The sequence below is a fragment of the Miniopterus schreibersii genome (genome assembly GCF_964146895.1).
Source record: "Miniopterus schreibersii genome assembly, chromosome: 10".
Classification (NCBI taxonomy): domain Eukaryota; kingdom Metazoa; phylum Chordata; class Mammalia; order Chiroptera; family Miniopteridae; genus Miniopterus; species Miniopterus schreibersii.
This window is the reverse complement of record NC_138110.1, coordinates 81933082-81952047: the sequence shown is the minus strand read 5'-3', so window position 1 is coordinate 81952047 and position 18966 is coordinate 81933082. Positions and strand designations below refer to the sequence as shown.

General features: G+C 56.4%; 1 protein-coding gene across 6 annotated transcripts in view; it reads left to right on the top strand.

Moving 5' to 3' along the window:
• The window catches only part of ZNF516 (zinc finger protein 516), a 69717-nt gene that overhangs the window by 25859 nt on the left and 24892 nt on the right, over positions 1 to 18966 (top strand). For all 6 annotated transcript variants that reach the window (XM_081149006.1, XM_081149008.1, XM_081149011.1 and 3 more), the window contains one exon: positions 8453 to 10323. In XM_081149006.1, the coding sequence (XP_081005132.1) occupies positions 8607 to 10323 (1717 nt within the window). In that variant the 5' untranslated portion in view covers positions 8453 to 8606. Of the gene's footprint in view, positions 1 to 8452; positions 10324 to 18966 lie in introns of those variants that run through there.

Below are 18966 nucleotides of genomic sequence, written 5' to 3'. Positions count from 1 at the left end.
GTATTTATCAGAAGCTGTTGCTGGGTGCGATGCTTTTGCTTAGAGAAAGAAAACGTTTTTTCTGCAAGGTCACGTCAGCACTTTCTTCCCTCCCCTGGCCGAGCAGCAGAAACACGGCGCCGACGGTGCTGACGGTGGGGACGGGGAGCTGGAGCGGAAGTTGGCCTGTTTGTTCGGTTCCTTTCAAGAAAAGCGTCGACGGCCTTTTATCTTCAGGAGTCACGACTTGCAGGGATGGGCCGTCGGCTGTCCTGAGGATATATTTTTGGCCAGGCAGGCGGCGGAAACCCTGGGGCCACGTGCCATTGCGTTGGGGGGGGGACCGCGCTTGGGGAACAGGCTGACGGACCTCTGTCCTCAGGAGCTGGATGGACACCCGCTGCTTCAGGGGTGCTCCCTGCGTCGGTGATAAACTGGGTCACCTTATGGCGGTCGCTGGCGGTCGTGGGTCTGGACGGGTTACCTGGTTGGAGTGAGCGCGGTGAAGCGCCTGGGGAGGGCTGTGCCCTCGCAGGCTTTGGATCATCGGAAAGAATTGCTTGGCGTTTGTGCAGCGGCCACAAAACCTTCGCTGCTTTGCGTGGCTTGCCTTCCGGTGAAACACGCTCAGCACCAGGCATCTCCACAGAGCGTGTCTGAGCCGTCGGGCAGAACTCGGCGACGTTGGTGATGGACGTGTGTGTTTTTCCCGGGTGCGCCCGGTGGAGGGAGTTCTGGGGGCCGAGCTCCGCGCCCAGCGGTGTGCCCGGGAAGGTAATGTTTAACGCGCTTTATGGCTCCCTGCGCGTAACGATCTCGCTTTGATTCTCGGGCACAATTCCTCCTTTCATCTGAGGGAGGGGACTTCACAGAAGTCAGAGGGAAGAGACAATGGGAGGCAGGTATTAATTGCAGTCTGTTTTCTTAAACTGGGAGAGAAACGTTGGTTTTGGGTAAGAGGCTGGAAAATAGGTCAGCGTGTCTGTGTCGAGGGCAGACGCGGCCTTGTGCTTGGTTTACGTGGAGTAAAACAGAAGCAGACTTCAGTTAAAATGTGTTCTGCAGTCAACTAAGGGAATTTCAGAGAGGTTTTCCCAGTAGACCGGGAGGCGCTACAGGAAGAGAATGATAGCGACTTTCTCCCTACACGGCTGATTGTTTTCACTGCCGATAATTAAAAAAAACTTAATTATATTAGATGCTGAACTGGTGACAGTTTCAGTATTTTGAGTTTAGGGTCAGTAAAAACCTATAAGCCCCTTTCAGTGGGCTTGTCCCCTGTGGTTTATCTGAGGCCTCTGCTCTCCCATGTTTGTTTTGAAAAAAGAAACTGAGGCCTTTTGCTTTCTCGGGCGGCCCCCAAGCTCCCAGGGTTTCCGGAGCGCTCCTTGCTGGCTGCACTCATCTCGGTGCGGGATGCGAGAGCCAGAGCTGGGAACGCGCTGCTTTTGTGGCTCACGCGTGTGGCCAGCGATCTGTTGTCTGTCTGTGTGAAAGGCTGGGCGGCCCCCTCAGTGAGGACGTTCGTCACCCGAGCCGCCCAGTTTGGGGACATGCGGTTGTAGGCTTCTGGAAATGGGGCTTTTCATGGGACCTTTGCCAAGATCACAGCGCTAGCCGTGCCTGCCCTCCAGGGAGCCGGGGTCCCCGCAGGTCCCCGCAGGTCCCCGCAGGTCCCCGCTCCTGGGATTACCGGGGGCCCTGACAGGACAGTTACCTGCAGGACATCAGGGAGCAAGTTCTGGACCCTGGTCCTTTTGTTTTCTTTTTTGGTTTGTTGAAGTTTACTTTTTTTAAAGGCCAAATGGATTGATAAAGTTCCTACTGAACATAAGACTTGGGAAACAGTATAGAACAGGTAACGCGACTGGATTTTCCGGGATGTTCTTAACGACTGGAGAAAGCAAATTCCCAGGCCCTCCCGCGTTCGTTCCTGGACGTCCTGAGTGTGATTAGTGACTGTGGTCTGTCCACCCGCTTTCATTGTTTCCCCGCGAGGTCAGGTGGGGCTGCCAGTCTCTGTATTTCGTAAGAGGCGTCAGGATAGCTGCTATATTCGTGTTAATTCTTATTTTCCTTTGGAAATACACCGGTCTGTTTTCTTCACGCCGTCCGTAAGCGCCCTTGTTTGCGCCTTCTGTCTGGAGGTGGAGATGGAGCCTCTCACCGCCCTGAACCAGGAGTTTCTTTGGGTTCCCGACAGATCGTGGTCGACAGTTCATAGAAGCCACCTCCTTCAGGATCCCAGTTAGGCCGCCCGGCGTGTCTGCCGTCGGCGAGCACGGATCCTCAAGCTGAGGCCCGAGGCCCCGGCAGCAGCCGCCCGCCCTGGGGAGTTGATGGGGAGTCGGGGTGAACCCGAGCTGACTACGGACCGTTCCGCGGTGACTCTTGGGGACCCACGCGGTGTTTGCTTTGATTTATCTGGAGGTGTTGAACTATTTAAAGGAGGCGTTTGTTTAAGAAAATGGAGCTTGGTCGGCATCCTGTCGGTGGCTGGCTCCCAGCACCGCCTGCCTGAGCACGGCGTGTGAGAGACTCACCTCCGCGTGCTTTCGGCAGAAACGTCGGGCACGTGGCTCTCCGGGGGCCGGGGGCGAGGCTGCCACGGGCGGCGCATCCTTGGGCCCCGGGAGAGCGGGTTTGTGTCCGTTTTCCATGGGGGCGGTGGGGCGGGGTTTCTCCTGAATGCGGCCGATTCTGGCCGCCGGTTACTCTTCAGGGTGGAAATGCAGTTTGCTCATAATGGATTATTGATTGGTCGGAGCGAGGCGGCCTCGAGGCCCTGTCATCGGGGCCGTACTCCCCGAGCAGTGAAAGCCTCGCTTCATGGGGCCGCGGGGACCCTGGCGTGGGGACTAGAAGCCTGGGATTGTTAATCGGGGCGGCGTGGTGTGTGGGGAGAGGAACTCCTCATTGTTGCTCTGGAATTTCTCCCCATTTGTTCGGAGAATGGGCTTTTTGTCTCAGCAGTCGATAAGCGGGGCAGGATGTTAATGATGTATTTTAATTCATGGCTCATAATGCTACAGTGTAACCAGCAAAGCTCGCTTCATTGTCTGCAGAAGAACAAACGCCCAGTATGCTGAGCACACTGGCCCCCAGCGCCGGGCATGCCCGTGGCAGGGTCCCCGGCAGAAACGCGCCCAGGCCCGCTGGAGACTTCTCTTTTATTCCGGGACTCGCCTTTTGGAGCCATCAGGCCCCTGTCCGTGTCCTGAGCCGTCTGTCTGTCTGCTGGGAGGGCATCACCTTCCCTACCTCACAAATGCCCCTGTTACCGGTGCTCCCTGAGGGGCAGGCCCTCCCGACCCCAGGCCCACTGCCCCGGGTCCAGACCTTGCTAATTCTGCCCATTTGTCCCCCAGCAGGTGACCAGAGGGGGAGAGAAGGGTAAGTGACCGCAGGGTATAGAGGAAGCATCGTGCTATGGTTAGTTAATGGACTGGAACGAAAAAGTGCCCGACGAGAGAGCTGTTTGAAAAACCGCACGAGCTCCAGGTTTGCTCCCTAAACTGTCAAATGGGGGGGGCCTGGTGCAGGATTTGTCCCGTCCACGTTCCTGGGGACCCCTCCTGGCCTCCCCAGTGTCTACTTGTTCCACTTGGGTTGCTTTCAAAAATCTTGCCGAGTTGCTTTGCTATGAAAATGACTCTGAGTGTTAGAGGTTATTTGAAAATTAGCCTCCTGGTTCCTTTCCCAGGATAACAGTTTGATAGAATTGGCTTTGATAGTTTCGGGGAAATCAGTACAGAACTGATCGGCTTTGGCTTTGTGTTGGTTTAATTCACAGAGCAGAAGGTGGCAAGATTTTGTGCAGATTCAGAAACATGCTTACTGTTTAAAAACACAGGACGTTTTACCTTTTCCTCCACTGACACCATATTTAACTGGTCGGAAAATGGTTTTTAAAATAGGGAGGAAACCCCTCAGCATTACTGGGTTTTGCCTCGGGAAGCGAGGGAAGGGGTCCTTGTGGACGCCCAGCCGCCCGCCGAGCGTGGCTGGGTCAGTTCAGCGGGTCGTGGTCGTCCTGGGCTGTCTGCGGCCAGGGGTCCCGGTGGCTTCATGGGATGCTGTGGGTGAGCCTCCCAGACACCAGCAAGCAATCTCCTAAAATAAAACGCGCTTTTCATTTAAACAGTTACATATTACCCAGATGCTTTTACTTTCTTTGAATTTCACACACTCGAATGAACAAAAGGTACTTTCCTGACTGCACAGCCTAGAGCCTCTGAGCTTCCTGGGGCCTGGAGGGGGCAGGGGGAGTGGGTGGGGAGTCCTGGGGGAGGGGAGGGTGGGTGGGGAGGAGGGGTGGGGGAGGGGTGGGGGAGGGGAGAGTGGGTGGGGAGTCCTGGGGGAGGGGCAGGGTGGAGGGGGGTAGGGGTGGGGGAGGGGAGAGTGGGTGGGGAGTCCTGGGGGAGGGGCAGGGTGGGGGGGTAGGGGTGGGGGAGGGGAGAGTGGGTGGGGAGTCCTGGGGGAGGGGCAGGGTGGAAGGGGGTAGGGGTGGGGGAGGGGGAGAGTGGGTGGGGAGTCCTGGGGGAGGGGAGGGTGGACTGGGGGTAGGGGTGGGGCAGGGGTGGGGGAGGGGAGAGTGGGTGGGGAGTCCTGGGGGAGGGGCAGGGGGTAGGGGTGGGGGAGGGGAGGGTGGGTGGGGGGTAGGGGTGGGGCAGGGGTGGGGCAGGGGAGAGTGGGTGGGGAGTCCTGGGGGAGGGGCAGGGTGGACTGGGGGTAGGGGTGGGGCGGGGTGGGGGAGGGGAGAGGTTGGGGTGGGGGGCAAGTTGGGGAGGGTTAGGGTGTAGGATTGGTGGAGGGGAGAGGAAGGGGAAGGGAGGGGGAGCAGTGTGCCAGGCCTCCCCCAGAGGAGCTGTGCTCTCAGTTGTGTTACTGGGGCCCCAACTGGGAGTCATTTCTTCTTTTTTAACTTCTTTTGTGAAAAAAAATCTCTAAAAATAGAAATAATACCAACCCCTCCCCATAGATCAGTGTCTCCTACTCTTTGTAAGCCACCCGTGAAGTACCCCTCACAGGTCCACAGCCCTGAGACCGCCCCCCGACCTTAGTGACCCGGGGAAGTCACGGTGGTTCTCAGTGCGGTCTCCTGTCCTGTGCACAGAGTGAGTGTTTCCGCAGGTTCTGGAGCGGCGGGGCTGGGTGTCTGCCCCGACCGCTGCAGCTGCGGGTGGAAGACCTGGTCCTTGTGTTGAACCTGCGGTGAGGCTATGGGCCCGGCGAGCACATAGGTGTTACCGTGGAGTGTTTCAGGGTTCGCTTCCTAAGCGCCTGTTAGTTTGCCCTCCCGAATTGATCAAATCAGGTACTGTCATTGCCAGTGACGAGGTATCTGAGTATTGCATTGACATTTCATTTATTTATTCCACAATTATTATAATACTTGGTATACTTCGGCCATTTACTGTGTGCTAAACACTGCCTTGCTTGCATTCATTTAAACCTCACAAAATACTATAAGTATCCTTACCATCACTTTTAAAGGTGAAGAAGTGGACTGGGGAATAGAACAGAGAGGTTGAGACACTTGTTCAAGGTCACACAGCCAATCCAAGTGAGTGGCAGAACGGCGTTCGGTCTCGGGTTGTCTGACCTTGAGGCTCAAGGTCAAGACCTCCGCTACCAGCACTGTGAAGTCCACTGTGTGATTGACCCTGTGCTAGTGGGGGCGGTTCAGTGGGGAGATAGCTCGATGTTTTGTCAGCCTTCTTGGGAGAGTCACTTTATTTCGGTTGCGCTCTGCAGGTGGAGAAAGAGCCTCTGAGGTCGGGCCGCAGCCTTCAGACCTGCTGCTGTCTCCATGCTCATGTGCTGATTCTTAAAGCTCAGCGCGTATCTTTCATAACTTCTGTATTCTGCCCCTACCCCCCATCCATTAGGATGCACCCTTATGTCATGAACACACATTTTTATTTTCAGTAGTAAACATTTTAAGTTTTCCTATTTTTATATATAGTAGCTTTCAAAATAAAATTTATTTTGAAAATGACACAAGGCATTTTTAAAAAGTAGCTTCAAACTATTCATCTCCAGAGAAACTCGCGATTGCGCGCACACACACTCAGTGAGACTTCAATTGGAAATCTATTTTAAAACCCTAATCAAGCCATTTTTATGCCCAAACAATGGAATTACAGTCTCGTTTGGCGAGTTCCCAGCGGCAGCCTTGGAAAGAGCGTGTAATAAATACAGTAACAGCACTGTGATTCATTATGGGCAAAATCTCTGCTCAGTGGGCTGTGCTTCACGGACGTCTGTGGTGACTGGTCACGTCAGCTGAGCCGCGGACATGCGTCAGCTCCACCCCGGCCCCTCCGTCTGTGTTACCGGAAGACTCGTTAGTCCTGGTTTGGGTGAGAAGCTAGTGTTTGTTTATGTGCATCTTTTATACGGTTGTTACCTCCAGGTTGGCGTGTTCTAGGGGGAGCTGGAACCCCAGACCTCATGTGGCAGCTCAGGACTGACCTTCCTACCAGAACCTAGAAGTGTCACCCTGTCACATGGTGGCCCGCGGGGGTGACCTGCTCCCCACAGGGGCCACAGTAAATGGGGAGAAACCATCCGAGACCCTCCTGGCTCCCAGAGGCTGGGGGGCTTTTTATGAAAGGACAGCAAAGCCCACAGTGCCAAGAGAGCTGGTCACATCCCCACAGCCCTGTAATGGGGTGGCTGCCCCAGGGCCCCTTTTTAAGCGGAAAGTTCTGATGATGGGACAGCATTCATGTTCACTTTGAGAAAGAAGGGATGACTCTTAAATAGCACCCTTGCCAGTGTTAAAGGAATGTTCTCAGAGGTCTGTGGATTGGGCATTGGGGAGAGCTGGTGGCCGGGAATTACATTTCCCCTGTTTCCTAAGAGGTTGGTGAGAGACGTCACCAGTGGGCTGTGGGCACCCGGAGGGGGGCCAAGCCAGCCTCCGTCACTTGGAGCCGTTTGTGTTGATGTTACGATTTCCTTAAGATAATGACATTTGGGGTTAAAATAGTTGCTACCGTCACAGTGTTTCTTCCACTTCTACAGTCAGATATTTCCCCTTTCAGAATTTTTTTCAGTCCTTTGAAAACCATGCCACGCAGCCCTCGCGGGATTCACCACGGGTCAGCTCTGAAGGATGGGGCTGGGCACACGGGACAAGGCGTCGGGCCGCTGCGGGCGCCCTCATGTCCTTCCTCCAGAATGTCCTTGGAAATGGGGGTCTGCGGGCTTCGGGGTAGCTTTGACGCTAGGCTTGGAGGAGGCTGGAGAGGAAATGGAAACCAGTCTCTGTCTTGGCTTTGGCTGGGGGTCCGGGTGACATCCAGGCTGTGCTGAGGATGCGTGGATTTCTTGGGAAGCAAGTGGGGCAGGAGATCCTCAGCCCCCTACACCCCTGGAGAGAAGGGGGACAGTGCTGTCACATAGCACCTGTGGGACGCAGCGGGCCTGGGTGCTGGGAGACGTGGCATCTCCCACACGTGTTTTGATTGGCTCACTGTCTGTATATTCTACTTACCACGATTTAATGGAAATTCCCGAGTTTATGGCACGTTTGCTTTTCAGTGTGGACTCTCCTGGGCCCGTTTGGGGGTTCGTAGGAGTGTGGTTGGGTTTCCCACAGGGCAGAGGTTTGCCCACTGTGCACCGAGCGCAGCCCTGGGCACCCCTTGTCCAGTTCGCTTTGGCTTGTGCACAGGGCGCTGGGCACGCCCAGGCGCCTGGGGGAGCAGCTCGGACCAGGGCCTGCCTCTCCTGGGGTGAGGTCCGCAGGGTTGTCTGCACCCAAGACTCAGCCCTGCGGCCAGTTTCAGGTGCTTTTGGGAGCGGGGGGGGGGGGGGTGCAGGGGAAAATGACAGAACCATGATGGCAAGAGCATTGTAAGGTGGGACAGAGTTTGGGCTTTAAGAGGCCGAGAGGACTGAACCTTGCTCTGGAGCTGGTCTCCTGGCCACGCACACCCGTTCAGGGCCCAGATCTTGAGGCAGCTGGGGGTTCCCTTTCTGCAGTTTTACTAAGTCATCCAAGTTCTTAACTGAAGACTCCTTTTCTTACCACCTGCACACGTCTGTAGGTGTGTCACAGCTGCACCGCCTGGGGCTCAGCAGGAGCTCTGCCTCCCGCCCCTGCCATCGGCCCCCCTCCTTTCTCTCTGCTGCCCATTTCCACCTCTCCTGCTCTTGAAGCTCTCATGCCCACGAACTCTCACCTGTCTTCCCTTAACGATTCTTTCTGATAAAAATTATTTTAGTGCCAGTCATTTACCTTGGCTTATTTTAATTAACACGATTATCAGTAATTAATTGCTTGTTGATCTTCGAAAGGAAAGGAGCTGCGTGTGCCTCTCTGAATTTTGGTTGGTGCCAGTTTCAGTTTGGACGGGATCGGTGTTTGTAAGGAGGACCCTGCGGATCACCGGTGGTGGATGTGATGGGCCCACGTCCCGTGCAGACCTCCCTAAGCTCCTCTCCGGTCTCTCTGTTCCAGGTGCCCGCTGCCCTCCGCCATGCGCTCCAGGTAGGACATGCACGTCGCGGCGGCAGGCGCGTCTCCGCAGCCGGGGAGCAGGCGACTCCTCTGAACATGGAGAGATAAGACCTCGTCCGGCCGGCCCGCCTGACCCAGAGCCCGTGTCCCCGAGATGGATCGCAGCCGGGAGGCCGAGATGGACCTGCGGAGGGGCCCCGAGGTGGCCGGGGACAAGGCCCTGAGCCACAGCTGCTGCATCTGCGGCAAGAGCTTCCCCTTCCAGAGCTCCCTGTCTCAGCACATGCGCAAGCACACGGGCGAGAAGCCCTACAAGTGCCCCTACTGCGACCACCGGGCCTCCCAGAAGGGCAACCTCAAGATCCACATCCGCAGCCACCGCACAGGGACTCTGATCCAGGGCCACGAGTCCGAGGCCGGCGAGACGCGCGTGTCCGAGGGCCTCGACGGCTGCACCAGCCCCACCAAGAGCACCTCCGCTTGCAACCAGATCCTCAACGGAGCCACCACGCAGCTGGACGGCGGCAAGATCCTGCTGAGGAGCAGCAGGAAGGAGGCGGAGGGCGCCCCGTGCGCCGAGGAGGGCAGGGCCGGGGCGCGGTGCTCCTTCTGCAAGAGCAGGTTCGAGCGCAAGAAGGACCTGGAGCGGCACGTGCACCGCGCCCACAAGCCCTTCAAGTGCCGCCTGTGCAGCTACGTGACGCTGCGGGAGGAGTCCCTGCTGAGCCACATCGAGAAGGACCACATCACGGCGCAGGGGCCCGGCGGCGAGGCCTGCGTGGAGAACGGCAAGCCGGAGCTGCCGCCCGGCGAGTTCCCGTGCGAGGTGTGCGGCCAGGCCTTCAGCCAGACCTGGTTCCTGAAGGCGCACATGAAGAAGCACCGGGGCTCCTTCGACCACGGCTGCCACATCTGCGGCCGGCGGTTCAAGGAGCCGTGGTTCCTGAAAAACCACATGAAGGCGCACGGCCCCAAGGCGGCGAGCAAGAACAGGCCCAAGAGCGAGCTGGACCCCATCGCCACCATCAACAACGTGGTGCAGGAGGAGGCGATCGTGGCCGGCCTGGCCCTCTACGAAGTCTGCACCAAGTGCGGGAACCTGTTTACAAACCTGGACAGCTTGAACGCCCACAACGCCGTCCACCGCAGGGTGGAGGCGGGCCGGACGCGGGCCCAGGCCGAGGAGGACGCGCTCGGCCCCGCGGACCCCCAGCAGCTCTTCCTCCAGTGCCTGAACCTGTGCCCCGCTGGGACCGGTGCTCCCGCCCCCGGACAGACTGGGCAGCGGGTGGCCGAGCTGGACCCGGTCAACAGCTACCAGGCCTGGCAGCTGGCCACCAGGGGCAAGGTGGCCGAGCCGGCCGAGTACCTCAAGTACGGGTCCTGGGACGAGGCGCTGGCCGGGGATGTGGCCTTTGACAGGGAGCGGCGCGAGTACATCCTGGTGAGCCAGGAGAAGCGCAAGCGGGAGCTGGAGCCCGGCGCGCAGGGCCCCCCGCGCAAGAGGCCCGGCGCACCCGGCGACCCCGTGTCGGGGTCCCTGGACCCCCGGTCAGCCTCGCGCCCCAGCCGCCGCGCCACCACCCCTGCCGGCCAAGGCAAGTCCTCCGAGTGTTTCGAGTGCGGCAAGATCTTCCGCACCTACCACCAGATGGTGCTGCACTCCCGGGTGCACCGCCGCGCCCGCCGCGACCAGGACGGCCCCGGGGACCGCGCGCCCCGCGCCCGCTGCGGCTCGCTCAGCGAGGGCGACTCGGCCTCGCAGCCAAGCAGCCCCGGCTCGGTCTGCGCCGCCGCTGATTCCCCAGGCTCGGGCCTGGCCGAGGAGGGTGCCGACGAGAGCGGAGAGGAGAGCTCGGACCCTGCACCAGGTGAGCAAGTGCGCCTGTGCAGGCGGGCTGCAGGCGGTGGGCGCCTAGGTGGCTGAGGCCCTGGTAGTCATGGCGCCCAGGTAACCCATGCCCAGCTAGTCTGGGCTCAGGCTTCCTGCACCAGGTGGCCCCATGCCTGGGTATCCCTGAGCCCAGGTGCGCCAGGCTCAGTGTTTTGTCTCCAGGTAGCCCTGTGCCCCAGTGGTTCTTCCCAGGGTATTTCTGAGCCCAGGTCTAGTAGCCCTGCAGCCAGTTGGCTCAGGCTCAGGTAGCCCAGGTGGACCTGGTGCCCAGGTACCCATGCCAAGATATTTGGGGCTCGGATAGCTCTGAACCCAGGTGTCTCAGGCTCAGCAGCCCCATAGCCAGGTGGTTCAAGGTCCTGTACCAGAACGCCTTGTGCCCGGGTAGCCTGGCCTCAGGTAGGCCTGCGCCTGGGTGGCCCTGAGCTCAGGCTGGCGGTGCAGACACGGGTGCCTGTTGCTTCCCTCCAGGCTCCTTTTGCTCCTCGCCCATATGTGTTTGCAGAAACGAACGTCTTGGACCCATTGAGTTGATGGTCTCGCTGGGGCATCAGTCAACTGACAGGTCACACCTGATAGACGCCCCCGGGGACGTGCAGGTCTCTTCCTTTGCAGTCGCAGACCTGGTTCCCTCACCACGGTGTGCACAGGAGCCACACGCGAGCACAGGCACAGGAGGCAGGCGTGCGCTCAGCGTCCCGCGGCCCCGCCTCCCCTGCTCCAGGCGGCCGAGTGAAAGAGTGACTTCAGCTGAGGGCACAGTTATAATTGATCTCCCTGGACTCAGGCTCCCCTGCGGCTCCGCAACAGCTAATTGACCGGGATCACTCCACACAGCAGCTGCGTAAACGTTTAAAGGGGCTCGGCCACCTCTGTTTTTATAATTTTCCTACTTTTTGTAAATTTTAAACATGTTGATACCCTCTTCATTGTTTTGCGTTTTGGGTAATTCTTGCAAGTTACAGAACTTGTCACTTTCCCCACCAACCAGGGTGCTTTCTTCTCCCTGAAAACTGGCTCATGGGTGTGGCTTCTACCTGAAAGGTCAGGCTGACGGAGACCCAGGGGCATCTGCAGGGCTGTGTTTTGTAGGGAGGAAAACGCCATTTATAAGTGTGTAGGCAGGTAAGTGAATAACACTGTGCATTGCCCCCGTTTCCCATCGTTGCTCAGTCACTAGCTGGTGGGAGGGAGCGGAACACATGGTTCTCTGGACAGGCAGGGCTTGTTCCCGGAGCTTTATTTTTCTGATTCTTCCAACACTGTCTCATGCAAAACCTGGGGAACCCGATTGCGACCCCTGGGCGGCATTCTGATTTTTGGTGTTCCCCTTTTTAAATTTTCACAGCTAGAAATTTTACTTGGTCACTTTCCACTAATGTGACTACTTTTTGGAGCATGGGTAAACTATTAGGCTAGTTCTAAATCTTATTTTTTACTTTGAAGACAGATATTTTTAATCCTTGGAAAAGCTCTTAGGTCTGGTCCCCATCTGTTAAGAGGACAGTCAGATGATTCATCACAGGCTGATTCGAGTGCTTTTAGAGGCGAGATGTTGGGAAGATCAAGTTATTGTCGCTATTAATTAGAAATTACTCTCTTTCTCAAGTTCACTAAATTTTAAAGACGATCATTTATTTCTTAATGTATATTTCCTCCGTATGTAATCTAGGTTTTAGACATCTGATACCTCAGCTGATCCTGTAATGAGATTACAGGTGACCGTTGTGTGTAACATGTTGACGACAGAATGAACAGGATACTGTAGCGTATTGAGAGGCTTGGAAAGAAATTTATGGCCCAACAGTTGCATAGAACGTTAAAGAACAGGGTGGGTCCGCTTGGGCCATTTTTTGTAACCCCAGAGGCAGTATCTTTCCTCTAAAACCACCACTTTTCAACCCTAGTGACCTGGTGGTGGCCGGTAGGTAGCACTGGGCCGCTGACTCGCGGACGCCCCTCACGGAGAGAGCGGGGGCTGTGTGGTTCACACTCACGGCCCCTCGCCCGCGGGGCCGGCTCCGCCTCTGCAGCAGCTCCTTGGGCAAAGGAGATGGTATTTTGGGTTCTCATTATGATCTGTAGTGTGCCCTTCTTTTCTTAAAAATTTGTATAACTTCGGAAAATGCTCCTCTTTCCTGCTACTAAAAGATTACTTAGATTTTTTAAACATCCAAGCGACTTAAATTCTCATAGAACTTTGCTGGGACGGCCGGTTGTCATTGTTAGAACAAATACATAGAAACGGGGGGACAAGAGCACAGGCGTGAACCCGGTGAGCCGGGGTGGCAGAGCTGACACTGAAATTCTCATCTTCGGGGCCCTCCCGGCACATCCCCCGTGTGCCGTAGTTTTACCCACAGATTTTTCTTTTACATCCAGGAGTGGATTTGAGTGTTGCTCCTGCGTCTGGAGATCGTTTGCCCTGATAGAGGGATTGAAGAAGCGTCTTTGTTCATGAGGGGATCCTCACCCGGTATTGCTGCCTCGTCCCTCTGACCCCCCCCCCCCGTCACGTGGCTCTCGGCCCACCTGAGGCTGGGCCCGGCGCGCTCACCTGAGTTCTAACAGGGGGAGCGCGGCTGTTGACGAGGTTCGGTGCTTTAAACTGGGTCGCTGAGCCCGAACCCTCCACTGAGAAATGACCGGCCCGGGTAGGAAGCATACTTTCGGGATTCACAAAAATCAGTTCTAGACGGCAGAGTCCGGGCTTGGAGGCCACCGCTCAGGATGGGGAGCGTTGCTTCAGGTCAGAGGCCCAGGGAGCGGGGGACGGCTTGGGGGTGATGTTGCTCCACCGAACTCGCCTGGAGGGACCTGCCTCGTAGTACCCGTGTCCTTAGAGCCGGTGCCTTCGCGAGGAGCGGCTTCCGTCGGCCCCTCCTGGTGCTGGGACCGTCACAGGTGCTTAAGCCTGTCTCAGAGCGAAACCCCCGGGGCCGGTCTCTACAATTTGCTTTCAGATCGTTTCTGCTGAAACGTACGTGACTAGCCCTGTTTGCACTGTTCCCTGTTGGCCCAGCCCCTTCTCTCCCATCAGATCCGTACTCTCTGGAGCTCCCCTCTTTATCTTTGGAAAATCACCCTCACTTAATGGATAGTCAAACCCCGAGTTTTGGATGACGTCGCAGGAAACTGCAAGTAGGTGACCGTGTTTTGACCGAACAAGATGACAGAAAAGGTGGCTCGACCGAGCGGACCGAAGAGCCTAGAACAAGGGCCACAGCACCCGGGCAGCCGGAGGAGAGTTGCAGAGATGGACGGGCGGCCAGGGAGGGAGACGGGACGGGGGGGGGGGGTCGCTGCAGCGAGCGCCGTCCCCTGGTCCCCTGCCCGCCGCCCCCTCCAGAACTCCCGTATTTAATTCTTACTCTTTATAAAATGCAGCGAAGCTCCTGAAGGAGAACACTCAGGTGCCCCAGCTGGCGTCAGCCCACAGACGGAAGGGCCCCGGGTTCGGTTCTGGCCAAGGGCACGTGCCTCCGTCGCAGGCTCGACCCCCAGCCCCAGTGGGGACAAGTGCGGGAGGCAGCCGGTCGCCGTGTCTCCCACACGGGTGTCTCTCTCCCCGCCCTCCACGCTCGGAGAAGCGACGGAGAGACTGTCCTTGGGAGAGAAACCACCACGCGGACGTACTTGACCGGGAGTGCAGACTGCTCGGCGTCTTAGCAACCAGACACCGCCCGCCAGCGCCGCACGCGCCCGGGCCAGGGCCACTGTTGAGGCGGTGCTTTCGCAGCCGTAGGCTCTGAATTACGAGGAATATTGAGCGACGGGGACAGTGCGTCCCACTGTGTCCCGGTTCCAGCGCCGATCGTGCCTGAGCACACGCCCCACCCGTCCCGTCCCCGCCACGCCAGAGTGGATTCATTATCTCGTGAGAGGCCTCAGGCTCCGGAGACCGTGCTTTGGGGTTTTCTTCCCGCGCCGGGAGACACGCATGGGATCTGCGCACGCGGTGCCGTGAAACACACCATGCGAGGCAAACTCGTCTGTGCTGGCAAAAGGCTCGTGCTCTCTCTCTCCTGTGATTTTTTTTTTGGACACAATGTAAAATCACAATTTTTGAGGTGGGAGATGTAAACTCAGCTGTTTATTATGCCCCCACTTTATCATTGAGGAAACTGAGGCACAGAAATCTTACAGTCTGCCCGAAGCCGAGGGGTGTGTCTGTTCCCAGAGGACAGTGTAGCTGGGGGGAGGCACGTGAGCTCGATGCCTAGAAGGTGGTTTTTTTGCAGCGTGTCTTCAGTAAGTTCTTCAGCCCCGTGAGTGCCCAGTTGCCATGGTGACGGTGTGGGTGTTAACGTGTTCCCGTGTGTGCCTGGCGTCCTGGCGTCCTACACACACAGTTCTTTCTGACGGTAGAGTTAGAGCCAGAACTGGGTCCACAGGGCCCAGTTCCCAGCCTGAGAAAGGGCTCCTGTCCCAGGCTGGCACTCGGGGGTAGAGGCGCTTGGTCACGGGCTGGCTCAGCCCCGCCCGGGTCAGGTCCCCGTTGCCCTGGGTCCCAGTAAGGACGCGTGCGCTGTGTTCACAGAGCCTTGTGACGGGACCACTTCCCGCCTTTGCTCACCTCCCGAGTTCTTTGGGTCAGTCCTCCTGGCCCAGGAGACTTCGGCGTCCCAATCTGCTTGTGGGTGATGTTCGGCTCCTTCCCTGTGGTTTAAGTGTCACTTTTGCTATTTTGACAACAAGCTCTTGACTTGAACCTGTTGCTCCTGACGTGAAACATCAGGACTCCTCTCTGTAGATATTGCCCATCAATAGTGAATAGAAACAGCTGAGTTTGGGTCTTTCGCCCCTGTCCCTAGAGGGGTGACCTTACGCGGGAAGGGCGATCGCCAGGTCAGGGAGCGTCTGCAGAGAGAGGTGCTCTGATCTCGCCTCTGACCCATGGGCTGCTAAACCAGCAGGGTGTACGGGGTGAGGGTTAGCCCCAGAGGAGGAAGGCACCCCCCTGTGGTGGAAGCGGGGTCACACCTGGTCACCTGTGGCTCTCTGGTGCATCGCCCCTAAGACAGTGCTTGTCTCAGAGCTGTCTTGGACACATGCCACTGTCACCAGTATTCCTAACACTGCCCTGCCTGTGATTCTGGCTGGTCCTCTACCTGCGACGTGGCACATCTGGCTGCGTCTTCTGCAGGCCATCACTCGTATTGTTGAAGCCCAGGCGCTGTCAGGTTACAGGAGGGAGAGCTCTGGCTCCATATGTGGCTGACCCCCACCCATCTCCTCTGCTGCACCTTCACGGTCCCCCAACATCCATCAGGAGTGCTCCCCTTGCCCTCCATGTGGCCTGAGCGTCCTGTCTCAGTGGCATACACACTGGACACCCCTCCCACCGTCCTGGCTGGTCCTTCCTCTGCCCTGTCACCCTGGAGCCGGCGCTGTGGCTTCCAGGCAGCAACCTCTCTGTTCCTGGAACATGTATGTCTGTTGCAGTTTCCAGGCATCTGTCTTGTGCCATGTGCTGTGAGGACATTGCTCATCTCATGTGGAATTGTGATCACGTTGAGGGCAGGGGTCAGTCTGATTTGTCTGTGGCCCTGTGGTATTCATGATACGAACAGTGGCTGGCAGCCCAACTCAGCTGGATTAGGTTCACCCCGGAAGCTTAGTGTTACCTCCGGGAGGGTGACTTTGTACAGTTGTTGTTTCTGTTGGCTCTCTGGAGGCCATAGCATCCGTAACAGTAACTACACCTAGTCAGTAACAGTAGCGATGCCTGATCAGTAGCAGTAGTGGAGACTAGTAACAGTAGTGATGCCTGATCAGTAGCAGTAGTGGAGACTAGTAACAGTAGTGATGCCTGATCAGTAGCAGTAGTGGAGACTAGTAACAGTAGTGATGCCTGATCAGTAGCAGTAGTGGAGACTAGTAACAGTAGCGATGCCGAGTCAGTAACAGTAACAGTGGTTCCCTTTAGTGCAGTAAAACCTCGATGTAATGGACTAATTTGGGTGAGGTACTGTAGTTAAAGCCAAAAGTCTGTTATATAATAAGGTAGGTTTTCCGAATGTGTATGTTAAAAAAATTGACAAATTACCTGTTTTTACTTATATAGGCACATTTGTGTAGTTTAAGTATATATGAAAAGTTTAATTTCACAGAAAGGTTTTCTTTATGTCACAGTAATTTTAAATTGATACTGAGCAGGTCTAGTAAATTCGTGCGTTCACCAGTCACTGCGAGTAAACAAATGCCCAGGGCTGGGGCGTGGCTTCGCGCACGTGGGAACTTCTGCCCGAGCTTGTTCCAACTGCTGCAGAAAGTCAGCCACGTGGCAACACGCGACTGCACGTGATGCGTTGTGATCACGTGCTAACCGTTTGCTGAACCTTGTTTGCCAGTCGTGACTCTTGGATTTAAACATATAGACTGTAGTTGTAGATACTTGATTATTTATGTCGGCAAAATTATTACAGTGTCTTTTCCTACTGTGGCCTATTTGTAAAACTTGTTAAAGATGACAGTGAATTAATAACAAAAATTATTACTTGTTAATTATAAACAAATTTTGGTTAAAAACATTTAAAAATTAACAGGGTGTTTTCACATATGACAAATGGACCAAAAATTTTGTCCATTAAATTTGAAGTCTGTTAAGTCGAGGTCCCAGCGTTGAGGGTTTACTGTGTGTAAGGCAAACCCTGTGCAGGTGTGTAGCTTTGACATCAAAAGTGCCACGTGACTGGGCAGCACGTGACTGGCCTCCTGGGATGGGCGGGGCTTCATCGCTTCTTTAGCAGCTCTGGTGGGTGGTCGGGCTCCAGTAGGGAAGGTGCCTTTCTCCCCGCAGCTTCTGACTCCACGCATCCTGGTTGGTGCCCCGACTTGGAGTCTACGTCCAGGGCCTCTTCCTGAGCCATGCGGGAAGGTAGTGGAAATGGGGGGCTCTGGCCTTGGCGGTGCCCACCTGACCCCTACTGAGCATAGTGCCCATGGAACATGGGAGAAGGTGTCCCTCATTCCCAATCCGTGTGGTGCCTGGTGTGGCGCTCAGAACAGGCTGGGACACTAGGGCTGGTGCCTGTGGTGGGCGAGGGGTGTCTGGGGGCTCAGTGTCTGGAGGGCCTACAGGGGGCCCCCTGGCTGTCCTTCCCAGAGGGAGGCCTTCCCTGCAGTGGGGAGAAGTTCCAGAGACCCTTCCAGAGCTGCTGGCCCATGTGACCTGCGGCCCCACCCCGGGTTCCCAGGCTTTGGGAGAAGCAGGCCCTCCTGTGCCTTCCAGGGCTGAGCCCCCTGCTAGTGGAGGGTGCAGGGTCTATGCCCAGGAGCTCCGAAGGAGCCCCCCGCCCATGCTGGCGCAGCCTCTCAGGAGCGGGGAGCCTGGTGTCTGGGGTGCCAGGCTCTCTGCTCAGCGGGCTGCTGTCTCATTTGCATCCACCTTGGTTGGCCTGTCCCCGGGGGCTCTGAATTATTTAGTAAGTTCAGATTCTTCAAGCACTTAGGTTTTATTAGCTCGGTGTTTTTGTTGTGTGTGCATCTCTGGCATGTTTTAAATTTTTCATTTATAAGTTAAGGGTGGTTTTTTTATTTTTGGTTCTTAATGTCCTATGTGCTGGAGGGAACCTGAGGCCAGTTTTTCAGGAAACCTCTGTAGCCTGTCACAGGATCCAGTATTTGCATACAATTTGCATAATCTCTGCATATTAAATGATCGTGGTTTTAGATTCAGATTTTACTGGCAGTAAGAAGGCCAGGGGTGTTCTTCTCGTGGTTAACGGCTGGAAGGTCAGAGTCCCGCTGCTGCCAGGCTCTGAGTGCAGGTCAGCCCATGGTGCCCGTTCAGGCCGCCCGTCGCCTGGTGGGTCGCCCAGGCGGCCGTTGGTTTTGGGGGAAGTCCTCACAGGCTAGACGTCTGGGTAACTGCTCGCTGCCAGGTATGTTCCCCTAAGTGCGGGTCGGCGTGTGACTCGCGCTCCCCCTCCGACTGAGGAATGGAGCCTTCAGCTCGGTGAACAGGCTGCTTCCCAGATGTACACCGGTTGCTGTTTGCATCTAAAAACCCGACTGGTTATCATTTTAAACGATAACTCGGTGGGATCCCTGATGACTTGGCGGTCCTCTGGAAGGTTCCCCAGGTGACTGATACCTGGAACCTGCTGGAGAATGCCCCCCCCGTCCCAGGTCGTTACCCTGCGATCGAGCCCAGAATTAGCGTGATCGGAACAGTCCAGTCACCAGACTGGCCACTGGAGAGGTCGTCTGACACTGAAACGACGGTCGGGCGTCCCGTGGGATGTGCAGTTTCCACAGCTCCCTTGATTTGAAAACTCGCCTATGATGTTATTGGTTAAGAAATGACGACTGCGCCCGGCCAGTGTGGCTGGGTGGTTGAGTGTCGACCTGTCAACCAGGAGGTCAGTTCGATTCCCGGTCAGGGCACATGCTTGGGTTGTGGGCTCGATCCCCAGTCAGGGGCGTGCAGGAGGCAGCCGATCAGTGACTCTCATCATTGATGTTTCCCTCCCTCTCCCCCCCCCCCTCTGAAATCAATAAGGACATATTAAAAAAATTGTTACTGCATGACTCGTGAGATGTAATTTAAACAGATTATTTTGGTATTAGGCTAGCAGTGGTATAGATTGAAAATTTTCATTTTTAAGAAATGTTC